The 17,529-nt window shown below is 52.7% G+C and overlaps 7 protein-coding genes across 7 annotated transcripts; 2 read left to right on the top strand and 5 right to left on the bottom strand.

Moving 5' to 3' along the window:
- Positions 1–312: 312 nt before the first annotated feature.
- CORC01_04493 (uncharacterized protein) lies at positions 313–1,268 on the bottom strand (the record flags this gene model as incomplete). The annotated part of the gene is made up of 2 exons (XM_022616140.1): positions 313–613; positions 1,006–1,268. 2 exons carry the CDS (start codon positions 1,266–1,268, stop codon positions 313–315), a joined length of 564 nt encoding a protein of 187 aa, XP_022477448.1.
- A 57-nt stretch (positions 1,269–1,325) lies between these two features.
- CORC01_04492 (uncharacterized protein) lies at positions 1,326–4,242 on the top strand (the record flags this gene model as incomplete). The annotated part of the gene is made up of 4 exons (XM_022616139.1): positions 1,326–1,349; positions 2,409–3,095; positions 3,155–3,758; positions 3,830–4,242. The coding sequence occupies 4 exons, from the start codon at positions 1,326–1,328 to the stop codon at positions 4,240–4,242; spliced, it is 1,728 nt and encodes a 575-aa protein (XP_022477447.1).
- A 1,337-nt stretch (positions 4,243–5,579) lies between these two features.
- Positions 5,580–6,632, bottom strand: CORC01_04491 (integral membrane protein DUF125; the record flags this gene model as incomplete). The annotated part of the gene is made up of 2 exons (XM_022616138.1): positions 5,580–6,126; positions 6,199–6,632. 2 exons carry the CDS (start codon positions 6,630–6,632, stop codon positions 5,580–5,582), a joined length of 981 nt encoding a protein of 326 aa, XP_022477446.1.
- A 2,322-nt stretch (positions 6,633–8,954) lies between these two features.
- On the top strand, positions 8,955–9,191 carry CORC01_04490 (uncharacterized protein; the record flags this gene model as incomplete). The annotated part of the gene is made up of 1 exon (XM_022616137.1): positions 8,955–9,191. The coding sequence occupies one exon, from the start codon at positions 8,955–8,957 to the stop codon at positions 9,189–9,191; it is 237 nt and encodes a 78-aa protein (XP_022477445.1).
- A 157-nt stretch (positions 9,192–9,348) lies between these two features.
- Positions 9,349–11,082, bottom strand: CORC01_04489 (glycosyl hydrolase family 47; the record flags this gene model as incomplete). Its single annotated transcript, XM_022616136.1, has 4 exons — positions 9,349–9,923; positions 9,978–10,559; positions 10,629–10,801; positions 10,859–11,082. The coding sequence occupies 4 exons, from the start codon at positions 11,080–11,082 to the stop codon at positions 9,349–9,351; spliced, it is 1,554 nt and encodes a 517-aa protein (XP_022477444.1).
- Positions 11,083–13,077: 1,995 nt separating this feature from the next.
- Positions 13,078–14,376, bottom strand: CORC01_04488 (DNA repair protein rad10; the record flags this gene model as incomplete). The annotated part of the gene is made up of 2 exons (XM_022616135.1): positions 13,078–13,948; positions 14,012–14,376. 2 exons carry the CDS (start codon positions 14,374–14,376, stop codon positions 13,078–13,080), a joined length of 1,236 nt encoding a protein of 411 aa, XP_022477443.1.
- Positions 14,377–15,042: 666 nt separating this feature from the next.
- On the bottom strand, positions 15,043–16,290 carry CORC01_04487 (uncharacterized protein; the record flags this gene model as incomplete). Its single annotated transcript, XM_022616134.1, has 1 exon — positions 15,043–16,290. One exon carries the CDS (start codon positions 16,288–16,290, stop codon positions 15,043–15,045), a length of 1,248 nt encoding a protein of 415 aa, XP_022477442.1.
- Between the last annotated feature and the right edge of the window lie 1,239 nt (positions 16,291–17,529).

Genomic DNA, 17,529 nt, shown 5'->3' with positions numbered 1-17,529 from the left:
TCTATCTCGGCACTGGAACCCTTGGTTTACACAGTCCTTGCAACTGTCCCAGTCATCATTGAGACAAATTGCGCAATGATAATCCTTGGCTTCGTCTGGTATTGCTTTCCCGCACTCGTCCAAGGCATCGAGGATGATGTAAATGTCGCAAAAGCTGCGAAACATATTTTGAAGCACTACTAGGAGCTCATCGACCATAGGCTGCCTGTCTGAATCACCACAGGAGTCAAAGAGCGAGGACAAGGTATGTGGTATCTCGGGGCACTGCAGAGACAACTGCTTTAATATCGATCGGATCATCTTCTAGCTGAGCTATTTCTCCTTTTCATTGAAGTCGACGTAAAAGTAGGCTGTCGCTCTTCCAAGGACTTGCTTGGAAACCTTTGTGGCGTGCTCTATGGCAGTGGTGGTGAGAATCGTCTTTCCACACCCGGGAATGCCGTAAAGCCAGATGAAAGACCGCGGGTTTTCCATCCATTCAGCGAATAGTTTGATCTCGGCCAGCCATGCTCCGGTAGCATCGCTGCGCTTCTTCAAGGCGGCTTGGTGGTTGATCGTCGGGTCAGGGGCTATAAGCCATCTATGAAGTTCCTGTCGAAAGTCCGCTGTAACACTACCATCAGAGTTTGCATATGAAGAACTGTTTCCATATTGGATACTTATTCGTCTCTTTGGTCCTCCAAGACTTGAAAAGCTCTGTCAGAACCCGTTGGTTCTCTTTGAGAATTCTCTGGTTGGCTACTGTTATGTGGCTTCAAGTTGGGTATTAGCATCATAGGTCTAGGTAGGCTTTGTTTTCAGACTGTGAGTGACTCTTACAGCGTGTCAACCTGCATAGCATCTTTCGGTTGTTCTCAAAAAGCTTTCATTTTCTCAAGCTCTCGTTTGCCCTCGTCCTCCTTCAGGGGCCAGCCCAGAGCGACAACGAGACTGCGATGTCGACGAGACTTCATGTCTAGGTTCGGCATCTCAAGCTTAGATTGCAGAGTCTTGATGTCGTCTAACTAAAGAGTCAAGGGCTCGTAGAGAGGAAACAGATCCTGGATGATGGAATCGGTAGATATATCGGCTTTCAGGCTCTTCGCCTTGAGAACGAGAGACTCGAGAGACTCGAGGACATGACGGAGCCCCCTGAGTTCTTCGAAAAACCGAAGCAAGTCACGGGGCGTCTTCTTCATCTCCTCATTATATCTGGTAACGATGAGAATGACGGAGTTGATAGCCCCAAGAAGCTGGGTTGCTGCGACAGTGAACGACAGCGGATCCATTGTCAGTGGTCAAACGGGTTTGCAAGAGTTTCGGGGGGTTAGGAGTGGGTAGTGAATATGGCACTCGATAATGCCAACTGCGTAGAAAAGGGCAGCTACTGCAACCTGAATGCTTGACCCCTGATAAAGTCAGGAAACTAGTGCTTCTTAAATGCTAGCCTCATGCTATCAGTGTTACCATCAGTGTAACTCCTATCCAGACTCATGACTCTACGGAAATGTACGTTGGGGGCCGCGTGGATTGGTGCTGGCCCCCGGTATGTTATCTAATAAACGCACAACCAACGACCAAGACGGGAAAAGGGGCAATAAGTCCCAAAGGAGACTCCGGGCTCCTTTTCCCTTGTTTTATCCGAGACTCTGTAGCCGGCTTGCGTCTTTAGTCCTGACGATAGCCTGACGGTAGAAATACTGCCACGCAATCTGCCTCTGGAATATAAAGTGCCTACAGGAAAGAGCGTGCCACCACTGTAGACGTGTCGACGACTCGATAGCCTGATTTATTACATCCTATTCAGTGTAGTCTGCTATAAACATGAATTCCAAAGTCGCGTGAGGTAACGCGGGGAAGCCGTAATAGAGAGCAAGGAACGCTGAGTCAACGACGTGTCAAGCTGGCACTGCGTCCGTCAGTAATCCTACAATCTAGGAAATGATAAGTCGTGAACAGACAACGATCCCTTCACAGCATGCTCTATTATTCCCTTATTTTCACAGCCTTATGCGAAAACGAAACATCGGCGAGAGCTTGGCGGTGCGGAGAAGCACTAATAGAGAAACCAACACGGACAACTGGGGCCAGAAACGGACGCCGACCTGTTGGTCGGGATGTGATCCGTCTTGGGACCCAACACATGGCACAAAAGGACTTCCCCTCGCGAGCTGATTTTGATATTAGTTGTACAGCATGAGGAGCCCCCAACCAAGATGTTCATTGATTGGTCGCGCATTTAGAAACTTGTTATGTTGGGATACAGTTTCGACTCATCAGCATCAAAGACGATTGTATTCTCCCAAGTACCAAGTGCCCTCTGTGATGAGATGAGCCGCACGCTATCTCTGCGATCTTGAGCCAACACCGGCTTGTTTAGTCTTAGACGACCTTCCACTTCGCTCCTTATTTTATGCTTGCCTCTTCAGAGGCTACATGTAGAAAGTGGAAAGGACCTGCACATTCAAGCACTCTTCACCCCATACTCAACTAAGCCATCCAACGCCATCGTCGCCAAAGCCTCAATGGTCGCGTCAACCCGTCGTCCGTTGTTCTTCAACCCCGAGGCTAAGACCTCAGTGATTCCCATCTCGTCACCTGGAGATGCTCCTTTGAATTTTCATCAGAGCCTTCCTGGTTACCAGCCCACCAAGTTGGTCTCGCTGGATTCAGTCGCTGAAGAGGCTGGCGTTAAATCGGTGCTGGTCAAATTCGAAGGTCAGCGCCTGGGCCTACCGTCGTTCAAGATTCTTGGTGCTTCTTGGGGCACCATCAATGCCGTCACCCAAAAGCTGGGAATGTCCTCGCAGTCCGACCATGAGACCGTGAAGTCGGCCCTGAAAGCCATCCCCACAACCCTTTTCGCTGCAACGGACGGCAATCATGGCATGGCAGTGGCTCATATGGGAACTCTTCTAGGGATCCCGACCAAGATTTTCGTACCTGTCGGTCTTCATTCATCCGCTATAGATGCGATTGAAAAGGAAGGAGGCTTGGTCATCCAGATCAACGCCTCTTATGACGAAACTGTCCAGAAGGCATTCCGAGCCTCCGGGGAAAAGAATGGAGTCTTCGTCCAAGACACCGCGTTCCCAGGATACGAAGAAACAGCGAATGTGAATCTACCATACCACCAGGATAATCTCATGACATTGCTAACTTGTTGCAATCTTAGTGGGTGGTTGAAGGCTACAGCACATTGCACCTCGAAATTGATGAGGCTCTGGCTGGAGTGAGCCCAAACCTGGTTGTCGCGCCGGTCGGTGTCGATTCTTTCGCCCATTCGGTTGTTAATCATTACAAGGCCGAGGGTAGAGATACCAAGGTTCTTACCGTGGAGCCCGATACCGCAGCTTGTCTCTACAAGAGTCTCGTTGCAGGAGAGGCGACACCCATTGAAACAATGCCAACTATACTGGCTGGTCTCAACTGTGGCACAGTTTCGAGCATTGCCTGGCCTATCCTGAAATCTGGTGTTGATGCCACCGGAACGGTGAACGACTTCGAGACGCATGTGGCTTGTAAGCTTCTCCAATCTCTCGGAGTTTCCGCTGGACCTTGTGGTGCAGCGTCTCTGGCCGCTCTCCGCCGGCTCACCGATTCGGACAAGGCCGAGCTGGGTCTGAATTCATCTTCCACCGTGGTCCTTCTTTGCACTGAGGGGCATAAGGAATACGATGATCCACGGGATGTATCCTTGGAAGACACTCTTTCGCTTACGCAGACCCTCGTGCAGATCAACTCGGCTGTCCCTGGAACTGGCAATATCCGCGGAGCTGGTGAGACTGACATCGCACGCTATATCGCGGCCTGGTTTGAGCATCGTTATACAGAGACTCACTGGGTGGAGCCCACCCTGCAGTATGCACCATAACCATTGAGAGGAGGACAGATGGCGGGGAAACTGTGGACCAGGTGAAAGAAGAGATGGACAGCGTGTTGCGGACTGCGGCACAGAATTCTCCAGGTCTGAAGTACGAGACGAAAGTGACTTTTGCGCGCTCTGCCTTTGAAATTCGCAGGGACCATCCGCTTGTCACATTACTGGCTGAAGAGTACAGGAATGTGACTGGTAAGGAGATCAAGATGCGCAAGGAGGCATTCTGGACTGATTGTGCCTTGATCGCCGACAAGGAAATGCCAGTTGTCATGTTTGGACCGTGGGGAGAGGGTCTGCATGCGAAGACGGAATGGGTAGAGATTGAGTCATTGAGGGTCGTATCTGACACTCTCATTAGAGTGATGAAGTCTTTCGCTTCATAAAGCTGCACGGAGCCCTTGAGAGATGATAGTTGGAAACAGCAGTAGGGACGACCCATCTGTTTTCATGGCCAGATAATCGCGCGTTGGAAGAAACATCTGAAGCACATGCCTCTTCGCCCGTAGTGGTGATTGAAAACGCGTCAATTCTATTTTCCTTTTGCTCCAAGGTGGATGATGAATAGATCACAGTCCGTTGAGCTAGAGACCAGCGACCACAAGACAAGCTTGTCGGAATTTGCGCAAAGAGGAGTTTCAGGCAACTCTAATCACGAAGCACGCCAGAGTGAGTTCATGTCGTTGACGAGCTGCTGTCATCAGAAACAGGTATTTCGCCCCATTCTATCCAAAGTCTCCGAGACTTTCTCTTGATCGTGTTTTCAGATCCCGACCGCGACTCTTCTCCTGACACCACAGGCTCACCATGGGGTCTCCGCGAGGATATTGTTCGGGCCATCGTTGGAATCACTGTCATTAGAGGCGTCTTCATCATCGACGTGTTCAAAGCCGTTAGATGGTGGGCCGCCAAAAGGAGGACCTTTTTGCATTATGAACCCCTGCCAACCACACCAAGCGTAGTTTGGGCGGTGCCCAAGTAGATGAACACGGAGGTGATTCGGGTTATCACCGGATACAGGAAGGAAATCAAGGACGTGATCATGGAAGGGATAATGGTCTACAGCGTGATATATACCGCAGAGGTGGAGTCGTATGACAATGAACACTTCAACAAGTCAAAATACTATCAACGGAGGATGAGATCCGGGTGAACGAGTAGAATTTGTCGGCGTACAATAAGAACATCGGCAGAGCTAAACGCCATGCTACCATACACTACAGGAAGCGCTGTGTGAAGTAGTCTATCCACGGAGCCGAACTCCATTAGGTACTAGGCAGTAAGCAAATCACGGGACTTCATCGAGGTGGTCGACGAGGTAAGATTTGACATGTCACAGTCTATTTTGATAGATTGGTTATCTAGTACCATTTGTCTTCCCTGCAACGGTCCTTGCTGTCGTATCCCGTGGTTTCGTGAGACTCTTCGACGCCAACGCCACCTTTTCCCTTCGCTGCGACCTATCGTCTTTTATCTCAAAATGATTCTAGGATAAAAAGGCTCCCTTCGATTTCGTCGCGTAAATGCTATACCGTGCAAACAAAGGGGATTTTCCTTGCCCTCATCCGGTCCGAGTTTTCCTGTGCCTCCCCCCCCTAAGACGTGTACACATCCGTGTACACCCTGAACAAAGAAAATAAAAGAGTAGAGGTATTGAAGTAAGCAGAGAGTAGTAAAAGCAGACGGCAGAATATAAAAAGAGGAAAGAAGATGGGAAGGGATATTAGAAAATCGTGCTCGCCAACGCCGACACATCATCAGACTGCGCCAGCTGATCAAAAGCCTTGACCAAGCCCATCGCCGCACCCGCCGCGGCACCACCGACGACAACCATCTCCAGCCCACCGACGACAGCCTGCCTCACGCACCGCACGCCCGACCAGCCCGAGACGATGCAGGTCTTGACGTAGCCGAAAGCGAACAGCGCGACGGCCATGACGGCAACCGAGATGTAGAGCGCCAAGTAGACGTCCTCGGCGGGGACGAAGAAGTAGGGGAACAGCGGGATGAGACCGCCGAGCAGGTAGCCGGCGGCGATGGTCAGGGCAGAGACGAAGGCGCGGTTGGAGGCGGGTTGCTGCTCGCAATGGTGGAACTGCATGAGAAAGTCGATGAGGCGCGGGGAGGTCGAGAGGTGGTCCGTCACGTCTTCGAGGGTCTGCTTGGGGAGATCGTAGGGTTCCAGGACCTCGAGAACTTGGGCGCGGGCCAGGGCCGGGTCGTCTTGTGTGAGGCGAGTGCATTCGCTGCGGGTTTCCTTGTATGATGCGCTGCCACGTTTGAGTGTTAGTGACGTTCGAGACATCAGATTTGAGAGCAAGAAACACGGTCAAGTCACTTACGCTTCGCTCTTGGCTCCAAGGTAGCCACCGAGACCCATTGATATAGCACCGGCGATCAACTCCGCCATACCACCAAAGATGACGACTCTTGTCTGTCCCAGCGCCGACAAGCCGGCCGTGAGGGCGAAGGGCACTGTCAAGCCGTCGGACAGACCAATGGTGGCATCGGATATCATGCGAGCGTCGAGACGGAAGCTACGAGAGTCGCTCTCTGAGACTCTTGTTGATGTCATTGATGTTTCTGAAGTCGCCGTCGCCATAGTCGCCGTCGAGACCGTTCGGTCGCTGGACCTCAGCAGGGGTTGCCTCTCGAGGTCGCCGCCGTCGACGATGGTCTCATCCGACATTGTGCTTTCCGCGCGCCCCTTGGCGGTTTTGCGGCCCGGGGGCGGCGTGCGGCCGAATAAGAGGTTTTTCAACGTGACTAGACCCATAGTGTGATGTGAAGTATAGCTCCTCTCTCGACGAGAGAAGCGTACTGACTTTCCTGATGCTTATATATCGAGGTGGGAGCGTAGTGTCTGGGTTAGGTAGGGAGTCTGATGTATCTCAATCTTCTCTTGCCCTGATCCAGCAGACTTTTGTTCGAAGGTTTGTTGAAGCACGTCCAAGGTATCTCTTCGAACTTCCCACCCGGCGAGGTGTAAGCTGATTTTGAGAAGGAAAGAGAGAGGCAGGGAGAGAGTACTCAAGTCCGGGGTAATGAGACAGGGCTTATTTGTTTTGTTTTGGTTGATTCGAATGAACAAGTTTGAAATGGTGCAGTATGACGGACGTGATCAGCGGCATTCCAGTGAAAAGGGTGTAAGAGCAACCATTCGTCACTTTAAATTCCTGACGACTGGACGTTTGACTTTTTTTTTACCTTCCTTTGCCCCTACATATGAAAGCTAAGCAGAATGAAGAAGAACATAAGCATGGAGCGGCACCGCCCAAGCACCAAGGGCAATAAACCGAAACTTGCAAAGCCCCAGAAGTATCCGTACGAATAGCCCAAGCTTGCTTCGAGTCCTTCGATCACCCAGCAAGACCTCTTGTCCACCTATAGCTTCATCTCACTGCCACTCAGTGCATTTGCAAGGGCCCCCAGTTCGACCGCCCCCGATGCAGGGTCGCGGGCCACCATACGATCCGGTGCTACCACTTGGGCGAGTAATCAGTATCGGTCGGTCTCTGATTGGCTGGAATTGGACATAAGCATGAAATCCAACATCGTCTATTGGCTCGGCAGCGCCCCGCCGCCTGGAGCTTCCCTCTGCCAAAGCTCGGGAGTACGGACATGGCACCTTGACCAACTCGGGGATCCGCAGCGCCGTGACGACCAACTGCCTGGTTACCTCCGCTTAACATAAGTGCGTTTCCTCTTTTGGGTTTCTCGCTGCTTACATCTTCGCTAATGATTGGCTCGCGGTGCAAGAGGCCCACCCTCCGAGGGGCATATGGCGGGTCTTCCGGCGTTTATTTTGCATCGCCGAGTTGTAAGGTGAAAAAGACGAATTCATCTCTACAAGTCTGAAGGACAAGGGACAGAGCAACCGGGGAACGGGGGGGGGGGGGAACCACGCACATACTTACCAGTATGCAAGGGCAAGCAATTGCTATGATCAATGGCTACGTTGATTGAAATGGCCGATGGACAATCGCCGCTCGGTACTCGAAGCCGACGGAGACGGAAATCGAAATTCGTGCCCTCTTGCTGACCCGTTGAATGTAAGCTGGTTTCTGACCGCTCTGGGTGCACCCTGCTCGTTCTCTTCTATGAATGGAATACAGGAAATGCAAAGAACGTCGCTGAATATGGTAACGTGACGGAGCAACGCGGCGCCTTCGGCCGGTCTTGCGTTCCTAATCCACGGCTGTAGCATTAGGTCTAGATGTCGTTCCTAAGTTATCATTGAGCTTGGCTCACGACGCCCCTCCGACGCACCCACAGGCAATTTTTGATTCTACCGATGCGTCTTCAGATTACAGGATGCTGCTGTAACATTGGGCTTATCTGATGGCACATCATCCTACCCGACATTGAACTCAACGGGCCAGAGCGTCGCAAGTTCACACCCGACGCACGCTTTAACTCCTTCTTGGACTGAGCAGAGTTCGAGAATTACGTTCCGCGGAACAGGTCCTGTGTTTTGTGTCTCATCCAGAACGTGGCTCAAACCTGTTTCCTCTCACCTTCTTCCCGGGAGACAGAGAGGAACGAGAAATAGGGTTCCAAACCTTCAAGACATGTAGATTGGGACATGGGCGAACCTCTTGGAACCTGCCAACCATAAGAAAAGACCACTTTCCATCCCGGCTGCCTGTTGAACCCGGCACACGTAAATTCCCGACCTATCGTAGGCAAAGTAGTGTAAGCCGGCTCGTGCCACACAGCTAAGGTACTTTTCCACCCCGTTGGTCCCGGAGACAAGTGGGTCGGATCGGCTCGAGGTTAGGGACACCAGTCGGCTCCGAATTACGGGGCGAATTGCGGAGCTCGTCTTTGGTCAGCTGAACCTTGATGGCTCTCTCCCGTGATTCGCCACAAGTGGTAACTTTTCAATGACAGTCAGCTAGCTGTTCGGACTTTTCTAGCTGCCGTGGCCACCGCACAGAAGCTGCCTTACCATTCCTTGCCCATAAATACTTCGACTTGCACCAGCCTCCTCCTCAGCCACACTCTCTTCTTGAGCGCTCACCCCCCGATAACAACATACCACCCGTGTTCCCACTCTTCCAATATTCTCAAACATTCCGCCAACTACGTAATCGTCATGGGCCTTCCCATCAAGCTAGGCGTCCCCAAGGTCCCGGAAGATGAACCTTCGCACGCACAACCCGCCCAGCCTACCAATGAACACAGCCGGCAGCATGCAGGACAAGCCACCGGAGCTGGCGTGAACACGGGAGCCGGCACGACCCGTCCCAAGACGGACGCCGAGCTCGAGGCCGACCGGCTTTACGACGAAGCAATGGAGGAGGAATATGCCAAGAGAGATGGCGGTTCATAGTGGATAGACAAACGACAAATCACGTCTCGGAGGACGTTCGGTACCGAAGAAATGAAATGCAATTATTCATGAAGGGGTATCTATGCCCAACTATCAATATTACGTCCACCCTGCTCACCATGCATCGCGACTATGTCCTTCTATACAAGTCCAAGTACTAGGCGATCTGGAACGGATGCGCCTCAGTGTTGAAAACGAACTTGTTGTCTGCCACTTCGACTTGAACCTTGGCGTCCGTTGCCTGGATCAAATAGCTGTACTTGAGAACCTCGGCAAACCAGAAACTCTCCTGGAAGTCTTCAGCCGTCCCTCCCTTCGGATCCTGGACGTTGGTGATGGACGAGAAGCCGCTTCCTACGCTGCAAGTCTTATTGATGGCCAGGAAAGCATCCCAGGCCCAGTCCTGGAACGTGCTGTTGCCAGTGGCGCGGAAGGCGTAGTAGAGACTCTCAATGACCTCGGGTCTAAGAACGTAACCCGCACCGTCATCTCTTATCCAGAAGCCTGCCTTTTGGTAGAACTCTATCTGGTTGGCGGGCGGGTCGGGGTTGAGTGTCTTGTTGACTGGTGGCCTGTCATCTTGCCAGAGGAATATTTCTGGTCCGATTCCAGTTACCGTCTGCTTGTACGTCTCGTGGCAGGCCTCGGTCAGCTTGATGCCAAAGTCAACGTATTTCTGTTCCTTGAGAACGAGACCACCAAGAATAAAGTTGCCACCATCGAAGCAGGCGACTTGACGAACCTGTCAGTATTAAAACCTTGGCCAGAGGCGGCGGGTCAACTTACGATGGCTGCTGACGAATCTGAGATTACCCTTGTTGTACGCCGCCAGGAAGGTGAGATCAGGTCGAGTAGTCGGGCTCGACGCGAGGAACTTGATAGATGAATCGGCCGCAGCAATCCAGCGATCCTTGTAAAGGGAAAATCGATTCTGGTCGTACACCCACATCTTGATGAGATATTCGTAGAAGCTGTCGGTGCCTCCGTTCCAGCCACCGGACCGATCTGCGAATGTACCATTTGAAATGAAGACGTCCGTACCCAACAGACCGGGGAAGACCTCCTCGTTTGGCTTGAGAAGGAAATTCTCGCCCTTCTGTGATAGATCGGCGTATTGCTTGTCCCCCGTCAAGTCGCTGAGACGAGTCCACTCTAGTACCAACGTCCCTATGGTTGCAATGCCGTTTGTGTCAGAGCCTTGCTTGCGCGGTTTGGGATCGTAGATAAGCGTATTATCGGGGATGCCGGTTGGCGTATCGAACGCGACTTTGAGATTGTCTGCAAGCTTCTTCGACTGTGCGAGAAGACTGTCTACGCCGGTCTGGTCACTGACGAGGTCTTTAAGGGGTCCTTTGAGTAAGTCATGTCCTGTTTTGCTGTATTAGTATTGCGGAAAAACGAACATCCCCACGTAAGTTAGGAGGAGGCCTGTCTTACCTGCTAACATGCCGCCAAGATATCGGATAGTCGTTTCAAATAAAGACACCTCGCTGTCCGTCACGTTGAAGTTGATTGTAGGTATGAATTCTAGAATCTGACCTACAACGTCCTTGTTCTCCATGAGGATGGCAGTACTCAAGGCGTCCACAGCACTGGCACCCCAACCATTTCTATGGGAACATTGTCAGGAACGGCTGGCGTTGCCTCTGCGGACAATGCTGACCTACCGGTCGTTCTCAGCCGTGTTGGACACCGGCTTAAGTGTGTCATTTGGGAAGGCGAACTTGCGATATCCGTCCCAAGAGCGCTGGAAGGCTTCTTTGACGGCTGCCGCTCTCTCAGGTTGGTTAACATACTGCGGAGCGGCTACCGGCAGAGGAGTTTGAGGGCTGGCCGACGCCTGAGCGAGGAGCCCGACAATAGCCAGTCGACGCATTGACAGGTGTATCATATTGTGACAGAGAGCCTCCAGCTGTTGGATGCGGTTCTGGAGCAGAAGACAACGGACGGTGCGTGTTCCGGGCGAGCAGCCGTGTTCCAAGAAGAGAGAGGTGGTCAAATATATATTTACGTCGGCTGCGTTGCTGGGCGCAAATGCCAATGAAACGACAATGGTCAGTCGGGTTGGGCTCACGCAACCCCAGGAATCGGCAAACTCTGGGGTTCGGGAGCGAGACTGGACACGCAAGCAGGCACAGCATGAGATGAATAAAGTCTGTTTTTCATCCAGACTCCCCGAACTCTGCGTTCGCCCCTGCCCTTGTCTTAGGCTCGGGACCTTTCACCAACGCCCCTGCTTCTTGTGTTTCTCTCATGCTTCTGCCCGCTTCTGCGTCTGCAACGCCAGCTGCTACTGATAGTGTCATTCGAAATGATAGGTGATCCTCGCGACCGGTGTCTTTCCTTCCCATCTCTGGCTCATATACGCCTCCTGGTTATTGTTCCCTTGGATACCACCCTCCATGATCATCTCGTTCCACGCAACCCTAGCAGAAACGGAAGCCATAAGTGCATCTAGCACCAGAGTCAGACGAACTGTCTTGAGCAGCCGGGGGTTGCACCCTTGGTAGGGCGAGTGATGAGCCATCCACGCGGGCCGAGTCCGCTGGTTGCCATAATGACTGGCATCGACACGCGCAAAGAAGATCTTGCCGGGTTCGTCGCTGCTCGTCTTGAAATGGGAAAGTCACCAGCCACGGACGTCCCTGGTGAATCAAGCACGTGCGGAGCAGCTGTCGGGGGAAGGCCCCTTGCCGGTGCTACCCAAAGTTTAATGCAACATTGGTTTCCATACGGGAAGGGGAGGAAACGAATGCTGGCGAATCGAAATCCCCGAGCGTCCGGAGGGACTTCTGGGCTCGCGAGTTCTCAACCATACCTACAGTTACTGTGTACAGAGCAAAGTACTAGGTAATTAGGGGTTGTAACATAAATCGTCGACCTTCTGTATATGGCAGTGTCTCCTCGGTACCCTGCGCTTCAACCGAGTTCGAACCATGGCTTCCGGCATTTGACCGACTGCGGCATTTGGCCTTGGCACGGGCGGATCAGAAGACTGCATGGTTTCCCGGTGGTCGCTGTGCCTGACTTAATCTTGCCGTAGGTCACCGGAACTAGGTACTAGCCATTGATTGGGTCTCGGAGGCTCTGCATGCCCGGCTTCGATGCGGTGCTTTTCGATTTCATCTAAGAGCAAGGAGTAGCGCATCAATAGTCTAGTCCTCTGGCAAGTTTCCAAAGAGTTACACAACAAAGATTGTATGTGATAGGGAGAAATGGCGTGGCGTCAAAACTTAAGTCCACCACCTCCTCCCATGTCAACCACTTGACTTGGTCAGAAGGGTGACATTGGACAAATAATAGATGCGTGCGTGACGATCTTCATCTCCAACTCTCGACTTGAGTTCGGTACCTGCAAAAGTATGTCGAGCCCCCCCCGCACTGCGCAAATCCGCCAACACGATCTATACTGAGGACAGCATTAAACCCCCCGAAACCCCCAAACCCGCTCCGTTCAAACGCTGGATACAGCGTTGGAGATTCTAGATTTAACTAGGATGGCCTGCCTCTACCAATGTACTTCGCCTACTCACCGAGCGAATCATCAGATGAATGCTTTCGGTGTTCAGGTCGGCATCGTCGTGATTGGCTCAAACACAATCCAAGGGTCGCTTCAGGAACACGAAAGTTAACTTCATCGTTCGGCTCGTTCTTCATCTCAAGCCGCATTTATACTCTGCTTCGAATCCCACAACGAGTCATGGAGCTTTCTATTTCTCATGCAAAGAAGTGCCTCGCGGAACACAAAGGGGATTGACCTGCACACGGAGTCGTATCAAAGTGCTCGTCAACCTTTCGAAACGTCGATTAGGCTTCAGCTCACAATCGTCAAGGCTGTGTCGTGTGTCTGGGGGCTGTATGAACAGCAGGTTTGCCCAGAGAACATTCAGCCCTGCTTCCGTAACTTGGCGAGTGCGGCTGCGACTCCGTCCGGAAGCGCATCGCCTTTGGCACCTGCGCCATCAACTTGTTTCGCCTGCGCCTGCGCCTGCGCCGGCGTCTGTGCTTGTGCTTGTACCGCAGCAGTCCGCCTTGATTCCTCAATGGCAGCGGCAATCATGGCCTCTTCGTCATCCTCGCCCACATCTGGATCACCCCGATCCAAAGCTACGGGCCTCTTAGGCTGGTTTGTCGTTGGCATGCCTCCTACAGGTGAGCCCCGTGACGAGTGCCTGGTAGACATCTCGCGAAGCGGGACCCTGCCGAGAGGCACAGCTTGATCTAATCTCGATGCTTGGGACGGTCTTCTATCCTCGGTGCGTTCCGATCGATCTAGCTGTCGTTTGCCAGACTTTTGTGCTCGGAAGGGCTCCTCAACAGCCTTGACCCACTTGTTGACCTTGACAGCTCCCCAGCCGGCAAGCAAACCAATCTCTTCGGGATTCGCATTGATGGCATTCTTCAGGCTACCAAAGTTACTGACCAATGCAACAGCATCTGACTTATTGACGCTCCTGGGAACGGTGACGAACTCGACAAGCTTCTCAGCATACGTCGAGGCTTGTTGGCCGCGAATGGCGTTGAAGTTGGCGTGCTCGTAAGACTTGTACAGCTCGATATATCGCGCGGCCTCTGCGGCTGACCAGCAGAGGATGAGGGTGACGTTGTTGACCAATGAGGTCTTGGATAACTCGCGCAAGACCTCCTCGTGATTCGGAATGTCGACCATGGTTAAGACGATGCGCAGGTTGTATTTGCCTTGGAGATTTCGGATTCTCGTATGGATGTACTCAGGATGGAGGCGGTGGTACTTTAGACTAGGCGCAAACACCCGTCAGCAAGCTATGAGCTTGAGGGAATTGATTGAGTAGCCAACCAACCTCAAGAACAATGCACATGTCGTTAAACCAAGGCCGTAGTCGGCCACTATGTCGCTGTACTCCCACGGCATCGACTTTAGAGATGCGAGCACTGGGTTGCCTCTTTGCCGCGGAGACACGAGAATGGCGGACCCAGAACCTCGTTGAGGAAGGGCTTGTGGTGTGGGTTGCACAATCTTGCCACTTGAAGAAGGATTTGCGGGCGGTGGTCTATCCAAACGTTGCGGTGTTGGCTGCTGGATCTTCTGCGGAGTTGGTTGCTGCACACGAGGACGAGATTGTTGGGCATCGGGGCGTGAATGTGCCGGGTTCGACGACGCTAGAGCTGCTAGGAAGTCTTCGTCGGCACCAAAATCGTCGTCCATGATGGGAACCTATGCGTATATCCTATTTGAGCATATGCTTGGGTATCGAAAGCAAAACTCTCTCAGTGCCACGGTGCACACGTTGGAGAGCAGGAAGATGGCAATGTTAATGTCGATGTTGAACGAGGCAGAGAAAGTGCACGCGGCGGTAGGTAATTAGTCGCGTCCATGGAAGTTACCTGTGGAACATTCCTTGCCTTACGGTAGGCGGGGTACGGCTACCCAGTCACCAGTGCAGTGGAGTGGGCTCCCGCAATGCTGGATGAGTCCGCCTATTCGGGACGGGTGTATTAATGGATTGTAGCGGTCTTCGTCCCTAAGGGTAATTGATTATATAATGCCGTCGAATGCGGCACCTCAGCAAAATGGAACCGTCAATTGGTGAGGTTCTTTACAATGTACTCAGCTTCGTCGACATCGTCATGTTTTTTAACACAGCTCATCGCAAATCAGAAATCAACAGGGAGTCGCATGCAAGACTTTGGAGCATGTCGATTCCATGCTGAGGCTGGGCTGAAATTCAATACTGTTGTGGTTATATAGTCCCAGGTGGTTCGACATGCCAATGTCCGAACCTATTCCTGAACGCCGTTTCCCTAGGTAATCACGCTGGTGTTTCCGTAGAGACTATCCGTACTCTGTTTGGTCGATCATCTGCCGTCCGTTCTAGTGTCCTGCCTCCAAATCTGCTCCATCGTAATTGCTCCCGCGAGATGCCGCGTCACTGGTCATTTGGTCATGAAGGGTATAGAGAGCCTTCAACCAAATGTCGAAGACGGTCTCCAAGTTTTGCGCCTCTTCGGTCTGCTTTCTCGCTTCCAGAACCTGATCTCGCAATCTCTCGTAAGCTTCGATCATGACCCAAATCTGGAGAGACGAGACATCCGTTTCCGGCTTCTGCGACCTGTCCAACATGCTCGTCGAAAGTTCGCGGGTCAAGAGGTCCATGGCAATCTGCAAACTCAAGTTCTGACTCGATTCTTGAGCGTGCGAGTTGCGGTTCAACCGGGCGCAATTGCGCGGCGGCGGTGGGGGTGTCGACGGTGGTTCTGGCGAGAATGACATGGGCTTAAAATATATCGCCTCCTCGTCAAATGCAACCAGCGTCCCGTCGTCGGACCTTGGTGAGTACGCCGAGACCCGGCACAGCGGTGCCGGCGCTGGCGAAAAGATGTCTCGCCGTAGCTCTGCAGGTGTCTCCCCGGCGCTGTGGCGTGACCGGATGGAAGAGCTTTGGGTAAGCAAAGATTGTCGCGATGGAAAAGGATCAGGGCGGGTGTCGGTACGTATTGAGTCGGTGTCCTGCGTCTCGAGGAGATCTCGGTACTGGTTGGCAATTAGGTCGACGCTGGACACTTTCTCGGCGATTTTAGCACTCCTCCCGTAACTTGCGTTTTCCAGTTGACCAATGGCGTAGATGGGCGTCTTGGCATGGCGTCTCATGCTCGATCTCGTGCTGATGGACGAGGTCGGTGAACTGAGTGAGCTGTCGAGAGAGGGTCTCGGTGTCAGGTTGCTGACGGCGAGGTGCGAGAACTCTGGAATGATGGCCGGTGCGGGTGTGTCGAATGAGACTTTTCTTGGTTTCTCTGGCGTTCTTGGTCCAGTTTGGGAGTTTGATTTGGACCCGGAGTGCTTAACTGCGTTGCTGTCTCCGAGATATGCGTGCCATTTGGCATCGCTCAGGTCTGGTGACAGACGCAGGGAAGGTTGGCCGACTGTTCCGGCTTGTTGGGCAGCTACTACCACCCCGGTATTGAGTTTGTTTGATACAGATGGGTCGATAGGCGCAGGACGTCGGATGGACAGGAACTTCTTTTGCAACCTCCGCCGTAGGCGTTGCGGAGGTTCCGGTGGGCTGCTCACTATTGTGGCTGGCGGTGCCAGTGACGATGCTTGGGGGCGGCGATCCATGTTGCACTGATTTCGAAGTAAGGTGGTAGACACAAGACCAAATTAAATAAAAAAGACTGCAATAGGGAGCGCTAGTAAAACGTTGGTTGGTCTCCTGGTAGCAATTGTAGTGTTTGTGACGGGGGAATTATCTAGGGTTTTGCAGAGTGTCATATATGGGTTGGTTGAGTTTTGCGGGCTGCTGTGTTCATGACTCTCTGCGAGCGGCAAATGACGTCTCATGGATGAGAAATTGAGCGTGCGAAAATGGGCTGTTCCATGCACATGTTGGTTTGTGCGCGTGAGGGGACAGCACGAGGGAGGGATGATATACCATGGTGGATGGCAACGGCAGAGGCTGCGCAGGTATCCACGCGCGTGGAGGTCAGGATATGCATGTACGATGATGGAGGCTGTCGGAACTCGACGAGGCAGAGCCCAAAACAGGATTTCACTGGACGAGGCGGGCATTAGGAGAGCAGAAAGACTGAAGAGGTCAAAGAGGAGGGCATACTAAGGTATACTGGGATGGTGTGTGCAAGGAATGCAAGGTAGGGACCTAGGATAAGATGCCTCGCTCCTCCGTGCTCTGCTGCGCCTGCGAAGCAAGGCAGGGTAAGCTAAGCTCAAAAATGATGTGAGGTTGGACAGCGCATCGCGGGGGGTTAGATCTGGACAAGGTAGCCATGGTATCCTGTTTGCTTTTCCAGAGCAGGTGTCGAGAAAACCCCCGAGGCGAGGCGAAGCCTTCAAAATCCCGCTCTGTGACTGTCTTTCGGTGTTAGTCAGTTCTGAAAACATGGATGGGGAGGATGGAAAGTCGACGGCATCCTTGTGCCCACGTCATCGTATCCCACCTTTGCAACATGTGCAGCGTGCCCCGGGAAACACGGTCGGGTCGAGGCTCTCTGACCGGTCAGGGATGTGGCCTGGGGCCAGGCTTGCGGTCCCGATCGCAGGCATGGGGGGCATGGGTCATATCTCAATTCACATTCGCTCAACGGTGGGCTGTGTGAGGATTACACTGGAGGCCAGATGGACGGCATGTCGGATGGTTCGCAGCGGGTGGGAATGAGTTCGGAGCTGGGTTTAGAGACCAGAGATCAGAGATCAGACAGGTGGCATTGTGGCAACGGTCGTGATATCTTACAAGCCCAGTGGCCTACTGCGATGAAGACATGTTGCGATTAGCGATTCCAAGTCTGATTGCTCCCCTGATGATCTTTCAGCAGTGTTTCTCGTGCAAGTTGCCGTTGGTCC

This window comes from Colletotrichum orchidophilum (assembly GCF_001831195.1).
Source record: "Colletotrichum orchidophilum strain IMI 309357 chromosome Unknown Scaffold_29.1, whole genome shotgun sequence".
NCBI lineage: Eukaryota > Fungi > Ascomycota > Sordariomycetes > Glomerellales > Glomerellaceae > Colletotrichum > Colletotrichum orchidophilum.
The sequence above is the reverse complement of the archived record's forward strand: the minus strand, read 5'-3'. Positions and strand labels throughout refer to the sequence as shown.